A 15,223-nucleotide genomic window follows, 5' to 3' on the forward strand; every position below is an offset into this window, starting at 1 on the left:
ACCTCCCCCCTCTCCTCCCCCCTCTCCTCCCCCTCTCCCCTCTCCTCCCCCACCTCCCCCCTCTCCTCCCCCACCTCCCCCCTCTCCTCCCTCTCCTCCCTCCCCCACCTCCCCCCTCTCCTCCCTCTCCTCCCTCCCCCACCTTCCCCCTCTCCTCCCCCACCTCCGTGTCTCGCTGTTCCTGGACAGCAGACGAGGCCATGTGACATCTGTGCGGCTCTGGCAGCTCCGGCAGCTCGCTAGCAGACAGGGTTCTAGGTGACTTTGAGCCCTGGCAGCGTGACAACCGCCCCGCCATGTCCTTGCTCAGGCAATCAGAGAACCAGGGCGACACACAGGGACATACAGGCAAACAGGCCCAAAGTCAACACTCGCAGAAGGCTGTGGCAGAAAGATGAGGCCGTGGGTGAAACTGTAAGACACCGTGAGAGCTGGGGTGGCAGTGGTGAGTCGTCACGTGTTTCTGAGAGATAAAGACGCCCTACGTAACGTAAGTAAGGAGACAGGGACACATTTTTGTCTTCTTTTGGCTCAATACTCCCACAACTCCAACAATTTAGTCATTACTACATGGACTGCACACACACACACACACACACACACACGCACTTATATAGCACCTTTATCCAAAGCGCTTTACAACGGCCTCTCATTCACCCGTTCACACACACATTCACACACCAATGGCGGCAAGCTACCAAGCAAGGAGCAATTTGGGGTTCAGTGTCTTGCCCAAGGACACTTCAACATGTGGCCAGCCGGGGCTCGAACCGCCGACCTGCCAACCTTGCGATCATTGGACGGCGGCTCTACCTCCTGAGACACAGCCTCTACCTCCTGAGACACAGCCGCCCCTACAAGGTTAACATTATAGATTCTCAGCTTTTATTTCATGATATTTGTGCACATAATTGTTTTCACTATTTAGAAATGACAACACTTTTTATTCACCAAAAGTAACGGGACAATTGGCTTGACAGGGTTTCTGGTTAGTCAGGTGTGTTCTGGGTAATTTTGCAGGAATAAGAGAGCTGCCAGTCTGGTGTGGCTTTGCCTTTTGAACATGAGGACTAAAGATGTTTCAAAGAAAGTCTAGAAAGGAAGCTGTTATTAAGCAAAAGAATCGGAAGAAAAATAAATCTGAAACAGAGCCAAAACCTTAGGCTTGCCAAGATCAACAGTTTGGAACTTCATTAAAAAGAAAAAAAAACTAGTGAGCTCATCCATCACAAACAGGCTAGTATGCCAAGGAGACATCATCCTCAGTGAATAACTGAAGAATGCGCAACGTCATTAAGGAAACCCACAAAACATCTGTCCAGCTCAGGAACTCTCTCCAGGAGGTAGAACAACTGTCTCATAGATCAGGATCACATCAGGAGGTAGAACAACTGTCCCACAGACCAGGAACTCTCTCCAGGAGGTAGAACAACTGTCTCACAGACCAGGAACTCTCTCCAGGAGGTAGGTCACACATCTCTAGGAGGTAGGTCCCACAGGAACTCTCTCCAGGAGGTAGAAAAACTGTCTCACAGACCAGGAACTCTCTCCAGGAGGTAGGTCCCACAGGAACTCTCTCTAGGAGGTAGGTCACATCTCTAGGAGGTAGGTCCCACAGGAACTCTCTCCAGGAGGTAGAAAAACTGTCTCACAGACCAGGAACTCTCTCCAGGAGGTAGGTCCCACAGGAACTCTCTCTAGGAGGTAGGTCACATCTCTAGGAGGTAGGTCACATCTCTAGGAGGTAGGTCACATCTCTAGGAGGTAGGTCACATCTCTAGGAGGTAGGTCCCACAGACCAGGAACTCTCTAGAACAACTGTCTCACAGATCAGGAACTCTCTCCAGGAGGTAGGTCCCACAGGAACTCTCTCCAGGAACAGTCTCTCATCCTGAGACTAAAGAAGGCTGCAGTATAGGCCTGGCATAGCATCATCAGAGAAGACACCTGTAGGCTGGTGGGGTCAAAGGGGGTGGCAGAATCGGGCTGTTCCAGAGCCGTGAGTTACCATAGTAACGGGAAGCACTTTTGCCTCTTTTGGTTCTATACTCCAAAAGTGGGTTTTGGGTTTGTAATATGACTGTGAGGTGAGAGTAGACATGTTGTTGTTCAACAGGACAGAAACCTCTCGTCCTCCAGACTGGCTGGAAGGTAAACAGCAGGACAATATCCCAAAACACACTGCCATAGCAACCACCCAAAACACACTGCCATAGCAACCACCCAAAACATACTGCCATAGCAACCACCCAAAACATACTGCCATAGCAACCAAGGAGCTTTTTCAGGGCCAAAAAAGTAGAAAGTTGTTGACTGGCAAAGTCGGTCCTTCTGATTTAAATCCTATTGAACATGCATTTCATTTGCTGGAGTGGAGAGTTGAGCCCCAAAAAAGTCATCAAAACAACTGAAGATGGCGTCAGTACAGGCCTGGCAGAGCATCATGGGAGAATACACCCAGGGTCTGCTAGGGACAATGGGTTGCAGCCTTCAGGCGGTTATTGCAGCAACAGAATGTCAACCAAATGCTAAACATGAATGCTTCATTTGGACTACATGAGTCTGTCCCATTACTTATGGAAAGTAAAAAAAAACTGAACAGAAAACTGGAAAAAAGGGGGACTATGTATAAAAAGTGTTGTAATTTAAGAATGTTGAAAGCAAAATGTACACACATGCCATCAAATAACAGCTGAGTAGCTCTTCTTTAACCTGGTAGTGACGGTCTGGTTTCTGATCCAGACGTTTGGCGTGTCGAGCCGACAGAATAACAGAAGCGAACAGGGATATGACGGATATAAAGAACAGATATGACGGATATAAAGAACAGAGATGACAGATATAAAGAACAGAGATGACAGATATAAAGAACAGATATGACAGATATAAAGAACAGATATGACAGATATAAAGAACAGATATGACGGATATAAAGAACAGGGATATGACGGATATAAAGAATATGACGGGTTACTTGAGAAACAGATTAAAGTCTCATTAAACAGCAGCAACCACACAACATGCAGCCTACTATGTTCACTCCAGATATGATCTGGCCAAGTTCTGTCTAATTAAAGGCACACACCTTTTAAAGGAATTGTGCAATTTATACATCATAATAATAATAATAATAATACTAATAATAACTTTAATTTATATAGCGCCTTTCAAAAAGCCCAAGGACGCTTTACAGGGGAATGAAACGGACAGACAAAACAGAAAACAAACAAAGCAAAACTGAAACAGTGACTAGGGGCCAAAGGCCTTGGAGAACAGATGGGTTTTGAGGGCTAGTTTGAAGGAGTCCAGGGTGGGGGCGTTGCAGATCACTGTGGGGAGGGAGTTCCAGAGAGTAGGTGCGGCCACGCTGAAGGCTCTGTCCCCAAAGGTCCGTAGGTTGGTGTGGGGGGTGGATAGCAGCATATATTGAAAAACACTTTTTGTGAAAAACTCAAATGTTTGGTTGGGCATTAGCGGGCAGGTAGCAGGCAGGTATTATCAGGTATTATGAGAACATAAATGACCAGTTTACCTGTTGCAGAGGTCTTCTGTATTAACAAGAGTGATTACGCAGGTGTTTAAACCCTCCAGCTCTGAACAGGGCTGAATATGTGAGTGTTAAAAAACCAGACAGACAACCGTTACTTTGAACATTAATATCTTTTCTTTTTTATTAAGACAAGAACTCTTAATTTTTTGTAAAAATGTCTATTTATGAACCAATACAAAATGTGTATGGGAATGTGGATATCTTTTTTTTTGTCATTAATACACATTAACATTGCCCAAGTACAGCAGAAAGACAAAAATAATCAACCTAAAAACAATGAGTGATAAACCGAACATCCTGGGAGCGAGCCGGCCGCCTGAGACACGTGGTCACATGGTCGGCTCTGTTCCTGCATCGCTTAAACAAACATCTTTCTGTGTGAACTATGCCTATACAAAGTAATACTTAACACATCTTATACGGTGCACCAAATATTAAGAAAATACATAAAACATGTACAGCTTAAATGCAAAAAAAGAAAAACAAATCACCAGTTGTCTCTTGATTTTAAAATGGTTTTCTTTTTTTTTCTTAAATATACTTCATCATTAACGTGGGGGGGCCTAAACTTTTGCATTCTACCTGAGATGCAATCACACCATTCAATGCATGGACCTGAGACAGGGCGTCAACACAGGAATGTAAAAAGCTAAGATAAAAGAAATGAAGATGGATGAAACATCAGTAACATCGTCAGACTACCAAGTTAACTCTTCTACCTCCAGCATCACAGGAGCATATCAGGACAAAGAAAAATGACACAAAAACAGAAAAATACCAAAAGAACGTTCTAAATGCAAAGCTATCTCGTTCCACACCTCTAGGGACATCTAAACATCCATCCAGATAGTTGGTTTGGATTATTGATCTATTCAGTTTTGCTCTTCATATCACTGGCATCGACAGGTCACATCTGATTGTATTTGTTGTAACTAAGCACGTCAACTACAGCCTGGTGAACGTGACGGGACAGGGAAGTATCTTCTTCTTCTTCTTTTGATCGAACGACTATGAGATTAAAGTAGAGATTCTTTATTTTAAATAGAGATTATTGTATTGTTGTTTATTTTAGGGTATTTGTGTACATGTTGTTGGTTTCCCCATTTAGAAATGACATCACTTGTTATAGAGTCGCCCTCTTTCAGCACCACAAGTAACGGGACAGTTGGCTTGACATGCGTGTCTGGTACGTCAGCCGTAAGAGAGCAAAGGCAAAACTTGGGCAAAAATACCTCAAAACCAGAACAACTGAAGATGGCAGAAGATCACCAGAGAAGATACCAGCGTCTGGTGGGTCAATGGGGCGCAAACTTCAGGCAGTTATTGCATGCAGAGTATTGTTGACCCAACACTAAACATGAGTGCTTCATGTGGACCTTGTATGAATCTGTCCCATTACCTTTGGTGCCCTGAAATAGGAGGACGATGTAGAAAAAGTGTTGGCATTTCTAAATGGTGAAACCAATATGTACACAAATACCATCAAATACAAACTGAGAATCTATGAATGTTAACCTCAGTATTTGTTTGATTTCAAATCTAAACTGTTGGATTACAGAGTGAAAAGAAGAAACAACACTTCCCTGTCCCGTGGGTTTCACACCGCATGTTACTTTTGCTAAAACACCCAATGGTTCTGACTGTGCTAACCATCACAAACCATAAAACACACCAGAGAAAGGTAAAGCATAACAACATATACGTCTGCCCAGTCTACTGACCACACAGCAGTGAATACATTTCAAAATGTCCGCCTACAGGAAAGTGAATGGAAGTGTTCACTCTGTACTGCGAGAACAGACGGTGAGGTCCAGTGTGAACAGAAGCCTTCTGACCAGCTGAGAAAAGCTCCCTGTTAAATACTAGTTCACACAATCTCTACGTAACTGTAACTGACATCCTCTCTCTACGTAACTGTAACTGACATCCTCTCTCTACTTTTCAAATCAAGAAACACAGGGAATCCAAATAGTTTATATGAAGACACATACTCTAAAATTAACGTTTTTTAACCAAGTCAGAAAGCCACAGCAGTCGTGACATTAAACAGCGTTGTCGTCTTCAGCGTACAGTGTTAAATCAGTGGTATTTCCTTTTGAAATATATTTGGAGACAAAGTGAAATCAAACATAGAAGCAATGTCGTCTTCTCAACCTCAACAAACTCAGTAGGATAAGGGATTAAAATTCAACAGCAACGTTGTTAATGTTATGAAGAAACGTGATGAAGAAATCGAACTGAACAGTAACAGTAACAGATCTCAAAAAGACGTTTGGCGTCCCAAAGCGTTTCCCTACTGGCCTCTAGAAAGGTCTCGTGTTTACAGGTCGTTCATAAAGAGAGACAGAGAAGGAAAGTAAAAACACGATGTTTCAGAATGCTCTGACAGACATGCAGGGTGGTGTTTCTGACATGTTTTGGCTTCGTGAGTGCTGCAGGGAAGAAATGACAAAACAAACAACCGTTGTGAGAATTATAAAACCAAAGAATGTACTCTCATGAAAAAAAGATATTCCCCGGTTCGGGTTTATGTATAATACATGGATGATATTTTGGCTGGATTTTACATACAGTAGGACAATCCGTCTGTATATTGTTGAAATGATCAGACTTAATTGTTTTGAGATACCGTCTTGAAATTATATATCTGCTGAAAATGTCTACGTCAATAATAATAGGTCCTTAGCTGACAGAACAGTTTAATTTCAGTACCACTATTTCCATCACGTTTCTATTACATGTTTCACGTATATGATATCACAAACCTCAATGTTAAAAAAAAGAAAGTTACTGTTCCGTCTGTACTGGTATATAAAGGTAGTATCGTTCTTGTATAGGTCAAAGGTCACTAGCACAACTTGTTTAATTTGGAGATTCTTCAGTCTGTTTCTCATTCAATTGAATCCCCCCAACAATTAGTTTCGGTTGAAATAAAAACCTCATAAAAAGTTAACTGAGGTAATTATTTAAACCGAAGGTCGTATCTTGATTGAGAAACCAACGGGTGAGCACATAACCACCATAAACAGATTAAAACTGGCTTATTTTTGTCATTTTTGTCGTTTGTAAAAATATTTGAGAGGATACCAACTCTAAAAATGTCATCATCACAAAACAATAAACGCCTATAGGGGATTGAAGTTCCGTTCGCCGAATAAAAACAGAATAAAAAACAATATTGGAACAGAATAAAAAGGTGAACATAAATGAACTGAGAATGCCTCTTGCGTTCAGCATCGCGAGGGTGGAATAATGTTCCTTCTACTTTACTTATTTCCAAAGAGTAGAAATGTTTCAAACGTCCTGGCGTATCTAATCTGAACAACTAATTGAAGAGACGGAGGAAGGAACAGGAGCAGTTTGAAACCAATTGTCCTTCATCGCTCCATCGTCTCACTCAGATGATTTGTGTGTGCATGTCTAGAGTGTGTGTGTGTGTGTGTGTGTGTGGGAGGGGGGGGGGTGTTATTAATGGGTATACACTTCAAGCCTTTCCTCAATTCTTTTTTTTTATATGATAGGCAAAGCGTGCGTAGATGTGTCTGGGAGTTAGTTATCAAAAAGGTTTTAGGGAAAAAAAGAAAGATGGTGGTTTGTGGACCGGGTCTGCTCACAGTAGAGTGGGAGTATAGAGAGAGATCTGAAGATCTGATGAGCTTTTGGTTGGCAGGAGGGTGGAGGTGAGAGACAGCGGGAGAGAGATGAACTGAGCCAGGATGTCATTTTTACCGTCATAGGAAAAGCCAACAGCACATTGAAGATGAAGGAGAGTGGAAGAGGGGCAACAGGGAAATGTAGATGGGGAAAAAAGAAGAAGGAGAATGAATAGAAAAGAAATTCAGAACAAGGCACAGAATTTTCTGCAAATGGTTGAACTAAAGAAAATTAGTACCAGCAGTTTTGGGAGGTGTTAAATGGTGGAGCTCTCTACAGTGATATCTGGCAACATCTGGCAACCCCCCCTCCCCTCCCCTCCCCCCCTCCCTCCCTCCTTCCCTCCCTCCCTCCCTCCCTCCCTCCCTTCCCTAACCAAACCAACCCTACCCTATCTTCCAAACCTTATACACACAAAAACCGTTTCCTCTTCAGCTGCACAGAACTGGACTACATTGTTCAACCCGTGGCCATAAAACCCCGTAAAACCATGCCCCCTCCTACCCACCCACCCCCCTACCCTACCCCCACCAAACCCATTCTCAACCCCAACCCCCCACCAACCCCCACCCACCCCCACCCCCACCCAGACAGGTTGGTGTAACCAGGAACACCCTCTGGGCTCTGCGGTGTTCAGATGTAGTACTCCTTCTTCTCGTCAGAGTTGTTGTGCCCCCCCTCCGCGTTGATGATGGCTGTGTCTGCGTCCGCCGCGTCGTCAGCTCCTTTAGCTTCATGCGTGAAGTAAGTTCCTGAGGGGGGGGGGCAGGGAGAGGAGGGGGGGGACAGGAGAGGGACTTCATTAACACTAGAACAGCCAAACATGTTCTATCTTTATATCTAACTGCTTGGGAGTAAAGAAACATGTTTATATCTTTGCACTCGATCAAATTTCAGGACCCTCCTTTCATGACTTGTCCTAGATATGTGTGTTCTACCACCCAGTATCCTTACACTTTCTAAATCACATCAGGATAAGCTAGTATGAAGATATTTTGCAGGTTTTCTGTGTAGGAGGAGGCAGGCTAATTTATAAGCGGCCCAACTAGTGGTCGTTGTGTGTAAGCAGCAGCTTGAACATTGTAAAGACTATGGTCATTTGACGGCTCTCTCACGGCGGCTCTTTTAGCAGGTAAAAAAGGCAGGGCTGTTCTAGTGTTAACACACCACACAGTCACTTGGGCTTGATAACAAAGCAGTTACCTCACTCCTAAACCGAGTGCTGCTCAACTTCTCCTGACATTAAAGGGATAGTTAATGTTGTTGTTGACACCTGTGAGGCAGATTATCCCCTACCCTGAACGCAGCCCAGGGGACAGCCTAAACCCTGAACGCAGCCCAGGGGACAGCCTAAACCCTAATCCGTGGTTCAGGATGTTTAAATCGCTGCTGCTAACTTCAGCCACGGCACACAAACAACACAAGTAGGGGAGTGATGTTGGCATTTAGATAAAGTTTAAAACCGCAAGGCCAAATAAACTCAAATGAACTCTCTCTGACTTGGTTGGTACTTAGTTTGAGGTGTTTTTTTTGGCCACGAATATTGACCGTTGTCTAATTGGTCTAATTGCCCCCCCATCACTCCCATTGGTTTTTTGTTAGCCGTGGCTAAAGTTAGATGTGGCTATTTAAAGTTATTATTCCAACTTAAGCAAAGTGGTATATTCCGACTGCAGTCCAATGAGCTAACTTTACTTTCATCAATTCAGCCATTTTTATAGGTCCTCCAGTATAAGAAAACACCAATGAGTTTAATAATTAATACAGTTATTGAGTGATAACCCCTGACCTCCCTGCCATGTTATGTATGTGTGTGTGTGTGTTGTGGTCGAGTTTGCCTTTAATGAGCAACTCGTGGCGTAACTGAGGCTAACTAAAAAAGGCACGGCTGTTCTCGTGTTAACCCCCCCCGAATTAACCTTGTCAAGTTCAACGAGCGAGCAGGAATGAGCAGGAATGAGCAGGAATGATCAACACACTTCAGACTTCATTTCCGACAGGGATTATTCCCACCCGGGGGTGTCGGGGTGGTAATGACGCTAGGAGAAGATAACCAGATAGAACGGAGACGGGCAGGATTACACACATCCCAACCTCCATATGGAGCAAAGACCTGCGCTCCCAACGTCTCCATGAGGAGGCAGCCAATCTGATGATTATCCATGAGGAGGCAGCCAATCAGAGGAGATTCAGAGGAAATTCCTCACAGAAAGCTGAGGAGTGTCGGGGGATTTGGTTTTCTGATTGGCCTTTGGATGACAGTTGAAAATATGCAGTGTGAAAAATATAAACAATCTGTTGTCTTCTCTTATCTGTGTTCTCATGATGAAAACATGTTTAGCCTTGTGGATTATGGTGAAAATAAACGTATGGCAGGTGTGGTGGAGGGGTTCATATCTCGCCTGAAACATCAGCACTAGTAGTAATAATAATAATAATAATAATAATAATAATAATAATAATAATAAGTGTGTCCTTGAGTAAGACACTTAGCCCTCAGTTACTCCAGGGGGAATGTCTCTGTAATTGTAAATCGTTTGGATTAAAAGCGTAGACTGCTAAAATGTCCAGTTCTAAATTCTAGGTGTTGGTCACATACCTTTGTGTCTCGCAAAGTACCGTCCCAGAACGATGAGTAGACAGAGCATAGCGAACACCACCACCGCCACCACACCCCCGATGACGGCATGGTCGACTGTCCTGGGCGCCCCCTCCCCGGCTCTGGAATCTGTAACACAGGAAAACAAACAGCTTAGAAGAAGAACACCCTCCATTCAAACGCACAGTTCCTTATCAACTGGCATAACCAGTTATGTAACCTTAACCGTTAACGAACAGACTCAGCTGCCAACTTGAAAATGTTCTTGCTGTTATCTCCTACAAGCTATTGGCAGCAGCCGTAGCATCACATCATGTTGAATTCAGAGGAAATGTTGAGGTATTGTCGAGGGTTGTGCTCCATTTAGCATTGTGCTCTTAGAAGGTGGAAGTATTGGAAGTTGTCATTGCTTTTAATTCAGTATCTGTGCCCGCCCAAACCTGCTTTTAATGTCTTGTTATGTTGTATGATGTCTGTCTGTGTGTTGAATGTCTGCCTGTGTCCCTGTGCTGCCCCTCTTGGCCAGGTCCCTCTGGGAAAAGAGATTCCTTATCTCAATGAGGTCACCTGGTTACATAAAGGTTTAATAATAAAAATAAATAGCACTTTTGAGAACAATCACGGCATGTGTCCACATGATATAATATACTGGAACTAGAGCGACCGAGTTAAGGGGGCAAAGTTCACTGATAACTGATAAACAGTATCTGCCGATTATTATTATTATTAGTAGTAGTATTAGTATTAGTATTATTTGTATTTTTATTTTAAATTTGTTTTTCAGATTTGATCCCTTTTTCACCCAATTTGGTAGCCAATTGAACCCAACTTAGCATCCAATTATCCCCTGCCTATTGCGAAGGATCCGCCGCACGACCCCGTGGCCGGCAGTCCCAGAAGAGGCCGCCAGGCAGACTAGCTGACTGGCTCCTCGAGCCCAGCACCTGTTATTCCGGCACCCCGGGGGCGCTGTTGCGCGACGGATCCTTGTCCGGAAATACTCCTATACCGCCCTCGGGAGCGGCCGCCCAATATGCCGCTCCCCGTGTGTGCCCCAGCCATATCCGGATCTGGCGAGCTGGGATACGATCCCAGTCCCCGGTGGGCAGCTTGCACTAGTGACCAGTGCTTAGACCGCTACACCACCGCGGGGCTGTATTAGTATTATTTACAGAAATCCTTTCTAGCAGTTGTCATAGGAAAACAATGTCAAAAGATGCTCTTAATGCTGATTAGGCGTTCGATATTCCAATAATGACCTGGAATGATCACCGTTGATAAACAGACATTGATTTGTTTCATGTGCAGAGTCACTTCAGCTCTGCCTGAGGAGAATCTCCCACGTTCAGCTGCTGCATGTTGATATCAGCGGTCTGCTGTCCAAGCTAACTTGTTGTGACAGTTTGATCATCTACTGATTTGTTTGTGTTATACTCGGTTGTATTTAATTTACAAAAACATGACAAAGAAATCATTGTGAAAAGCCTTCTGAGAACAGACTGTTAGAATACTGTTAGAAAACCCTTTCTGGTTGATAACAGTCATTTCCAGTAGGTTGATCTCAGCCCCAAACACACACAAACAAAGACCATGACGCATCAAACACAAATATGACTGGAGTAACAATTATGATCCACTTGACTTTCCACCATTATGAAACTATACCTACAATTACCAAACGACATGAAATTGTCAGAAGATTATTATAAAAAGGACTCTTCTCAAAGAACCAATATGCAATATGCATTTAAATATTATCGTAGCATTTACAGCACATGTACCTACATTAGTAAAGGGTTACAGTGAACACATGTATGCATAACTCCACTGCTGTGGGCTCGTTCACCAGAACAGCACCAGACCAGAGCGTTAACATGTTAACATGATTGATGAACAGATATGGCGCTTCTCAACTTCCATCTACGGAGCAGCACTGCTGTTTCTATAAATCTGCCTCGCGCCGTCTCCACTCAGAGCCAAAGAAATACAGTTCACCCTGCGCAGACTAAAAAGTGCAGATCCAGGGCAATTTTTAAGAGAGATTTATCTCCTCTAGGAGCTGAAGAACAAGGCAGGCCTCAGACCTGCTCCCGTAATGACTCCTGAAGGGTATTGATCAAGTGTAGGGATCCATGACAACCCAGCCTTAATGGCCGTGTTCAGACTTGATTGGTTCTTCACAGAGAAAAGGAGGAGCAATTTTATTTTTTTATTATCAATAACTCACCACTATGCTAGGAAATTATGGAGTTTGGTGGTGGGGGAGAGAGACGGAGAGGAGAGGAGAGGACTTTGACAAGAGCTTGATGTCAGGTGGTGGTGAGAGGGGGAAGAGTTTCACATTTGATGATGAGAAGGTAATACTGAAACACAACTGTGAACATTTCAAACCTGCAAACTGCGACACTTTAAATGAATGTGCAATAATACTATGTGCAATATGACAACCCTCGGGTACATAAGGTTCAGAGATAGGAAATGTTAGGATATTTATAGCATAGCATAGAGTACAGTACAGTGTTTTATTTGTACAGTATAGTATAGTGGATAGTGTATATAGCCTTTATTTATGTAAACCAGCACTTTTCCCTTCTTGTTTTTAGTATTTTTTTCCTAGCACCAGGGGAGCCCCCCCTCCCAAATTTCGTTGTATGGTACCTGTACTATATCAATGACAATAAAGACCATTCATTCATTCATTCATTCATAACACTTCTGTAGACATTAATAAGGAGTTGTCTGTTAGCAGGAGAACTGCCTGTGAGCTGCCTGTGAGTAAAGAAACATGTTCTATCTTTGCACTCGATCACATTTCAGGACCCTCCTTTCATGACTTAGATGTGCGTTCTACCACCCAGTATCCTTACACTTTCTAAATCACATCAGGATAAGCTAGTATGAAGATATTTTGCTGTTTTCTGTGTAGGAAGCAGGCTAATTTACAAGCAACCAACTAGTGGTCGTTGTGTGTAAATAGCAGCTTGAGCATTGTAAAGACTATGGTCATTTGACCCCAGAGGCGGCTCTTATAGTAGGTAAAAAGGCACGGCTCTTCTAGTGTTAAGGCTGTTCTAGTGTTAGAGGAACACCCTGCGCTTCATACCACAGTCACATTCCCGTACTGTATCTCAATCTCACAGGTTGTTGTGATTCCAGCTCTTTCCATCAGGCCTATGTATACAAGTGCATCTCCTTAAAAGAGCTGGTTAAACGACCGTCAACACCAGCGCGGAGTAGGAGGGGGAGGGGCTCCGCCTCGGGGGTGAGGTGGGAGGAGCTTCCTCAAGCTCAAAATGCTTTCATCCAATCAGAACCGATCACAGTGGGGTGCATTTCGTGGGGTCTCACTTTGGGAACGCCCGTCCACGTGTAAGAGGCTCTGTGTCGGAGGTAGAGCAGCTGTGAGCGGAGGCCTAACAGGTCTAACAGATCTAACAGCTCTAACAGCTCTAACTGGCTCCTCTGACATCAAATGTCCTTTTTCAGCACTGGGCAGATTCAATTAAAGCAGCAGAACCTTTCTGAGGCCAAATTCACTCTTGTCAGAGAGGAAAGTAGAGAGGCGCTTTAACACACTTTACTATTACTGGAGGACGGGGGAGGGGGAGGGGAGGCACCGGTCCTTAGAGGCTGAGGGGAAAACAGAGGCCTACGGAAATGGCAGGGAATTTCTTTTCTCCACCTTCTGTTTCAACCCTGTTTCAGTTAATTGTATTCTGGGAGACAGAGTGGGAGGGAGGGAGGGAGGGGGAGGGAGGAGAGTAGGAACACACTCCACAGTGAGTTTGACATCCCACTCCGTTACGCAGCTACACGTACTAACCCACTAATTGACATAACCTGACGGAGGGATTGGGCTCGGGGAGCAGAGGAGTGTCGCCTCCCATCACCGCCGCCCCCCTGCCTCCCATCACCCCCCCCCCCGCCCTCGCTGACCCCCGGTTGACACCCATCGCCCCGGCGGGGAACAAGACAACAACACAACAACACTCAGGACCAGAGATTGGAGCACAGCTGGCTTAACTGCTCCTCCTGAGACATTACCACCCCCAGCACTGCGTCTCCTGAGACACCTGCTTTTCCCCGTTACTATGCCTCCTAAGACTCTACTGCCCCCCTTGTACTGTCTCTCCAGTGTCTATAATTAAAAAAAGAAACTTTTTCACGACATTTGCCAATGGCCCCTGGCCTGAGCTAGATCACTCTTCCTGCTACGATTGGTGGATTGATGATTCACTTACTTAGTCAGATGTATTGATTGTAAGTGGCTTTGGAATAAGGCGTCTGCTAAATGCCAAACATGTGAATGTAAAAATGGCTGAGCCAGAACATGCTGTGGTGCCGTAGCTCAGGTAACACAGAGCTCACTCTACTCTCTCTCTAATGTAATCAGGAGGGAAACAAAACAGTAATTTGATAAAAGTGGAGTGTGAACCAACATTGCTGCATTGTTGTGTAACTTGAGAGACGCCAGATGGTTTAGAAATGAGCTGCTTCTCCTCACGCAAACCAAACCTAATCTCAACCAGCCTATTACGCCCAGGAATATTGAATAATTCAGAGTGAATTGGCACGGTAATGAAAACTCCAACTGAAATTTCCTTCCATCCAAATTGACTGCAATGAGTCACTTAGTTATCCATATTGCATAGTCCTCATACATGACTCATTACTACCCACAACACCCCTGCTAAACACGGAGGACTTGAGACTTCATTACGACTGGAAGAACAGGAGGATCTGTGCCTCTCTACAGATATACGTATATATATACAGTATATCTGAGATAATAAGAGATAATAGATAGAATAAGAAGATAACAAGCTGTATGTCACCCAAATCCTGGACCCTGTAGTTTCATGGGCGACATTCCTAACCTGCAAGAAGGTATGTTTGAAATAACATGTTTTTGTAAAATAATAAATAATATAACGTTGTCGTCTCACACAGCGACCATCGATTAACTGACTGAATCAATACAGATGTGCATTCGCGCCGCACAACAAATGTTGTTGTCTAACCCAGACACCCCCCTGTCTGATGTTGTTGTCTAACCCAGACACCCCCCCCCCTAACCCCCGTCTGATGTTTGGTCTGGGCCGGGTCCCAGATGTAACGCTGTTAAAACCAGACGCCAACAGAGCAGAAGCACAGCTCCTCAGATCTCTCTTTTCTGCCACCCTCCCTCAGATCTCTCTAGCCTCTGTCACCCTTCTGCCACCCTCCTTCAGATCTCTCCATCCTCTACCACCCTCCCTCAGATCTCTCTATAATAATTTTAATTTAATAATAATTTTGCCATTTAGCAGACGCTTTTATCCAAAGCGACTTACAATTACGAATTACAGGGACATTCCCCCTGGAGTAACTGAGGGCTAAGTGCCTTACTCAAGGGCACACTAGTAGTGGTGTGGTTTCAG

General features: G+C 44.2%; 1 protein-coding gene across 1 annotated transcript in view; it reads right to left on the bottom strand.

Annotated features, from left to right (window-relative positions):
* Positions 1-7,823: 7,823 nt before the first annotated feature.
* cadm1a (cell adhesion molecule 1a) overlaps positions 7,824-15,223 on the bottom strand; it is a gene marked incomplete at its 5' end in the record, with an annotated part of 195,872 nt that continues 188,472 nt past the window's right edge. The window contains 2 exons of the mRNA XM_080528057.1: positions 7,824-7,956; positions 9,804-9,932. Coding sequence (XP_080384183.1) covers positions 7,838-7,956; positions 9,804-9,932 — 248 coding nt within the window. The 3' untranslated portion in view covers positions 7,824-7,837. The remainder of the gene's footprint in view (positions 7,957-9,803; positions 9,933-15,223) is intronic.

This window comes from Nansenia antarctica, assembly GCF_963989245.1.
Source record: "Nansenia antarctica genome assembly, chromosome: 4".
Classification (NCBI taxonomy): Eukaryota; Metazoa; Chordata; class Actinopteri; order Argentiniformes; family Microstomatidae; genus Nansenia; species Nansenia antarctica.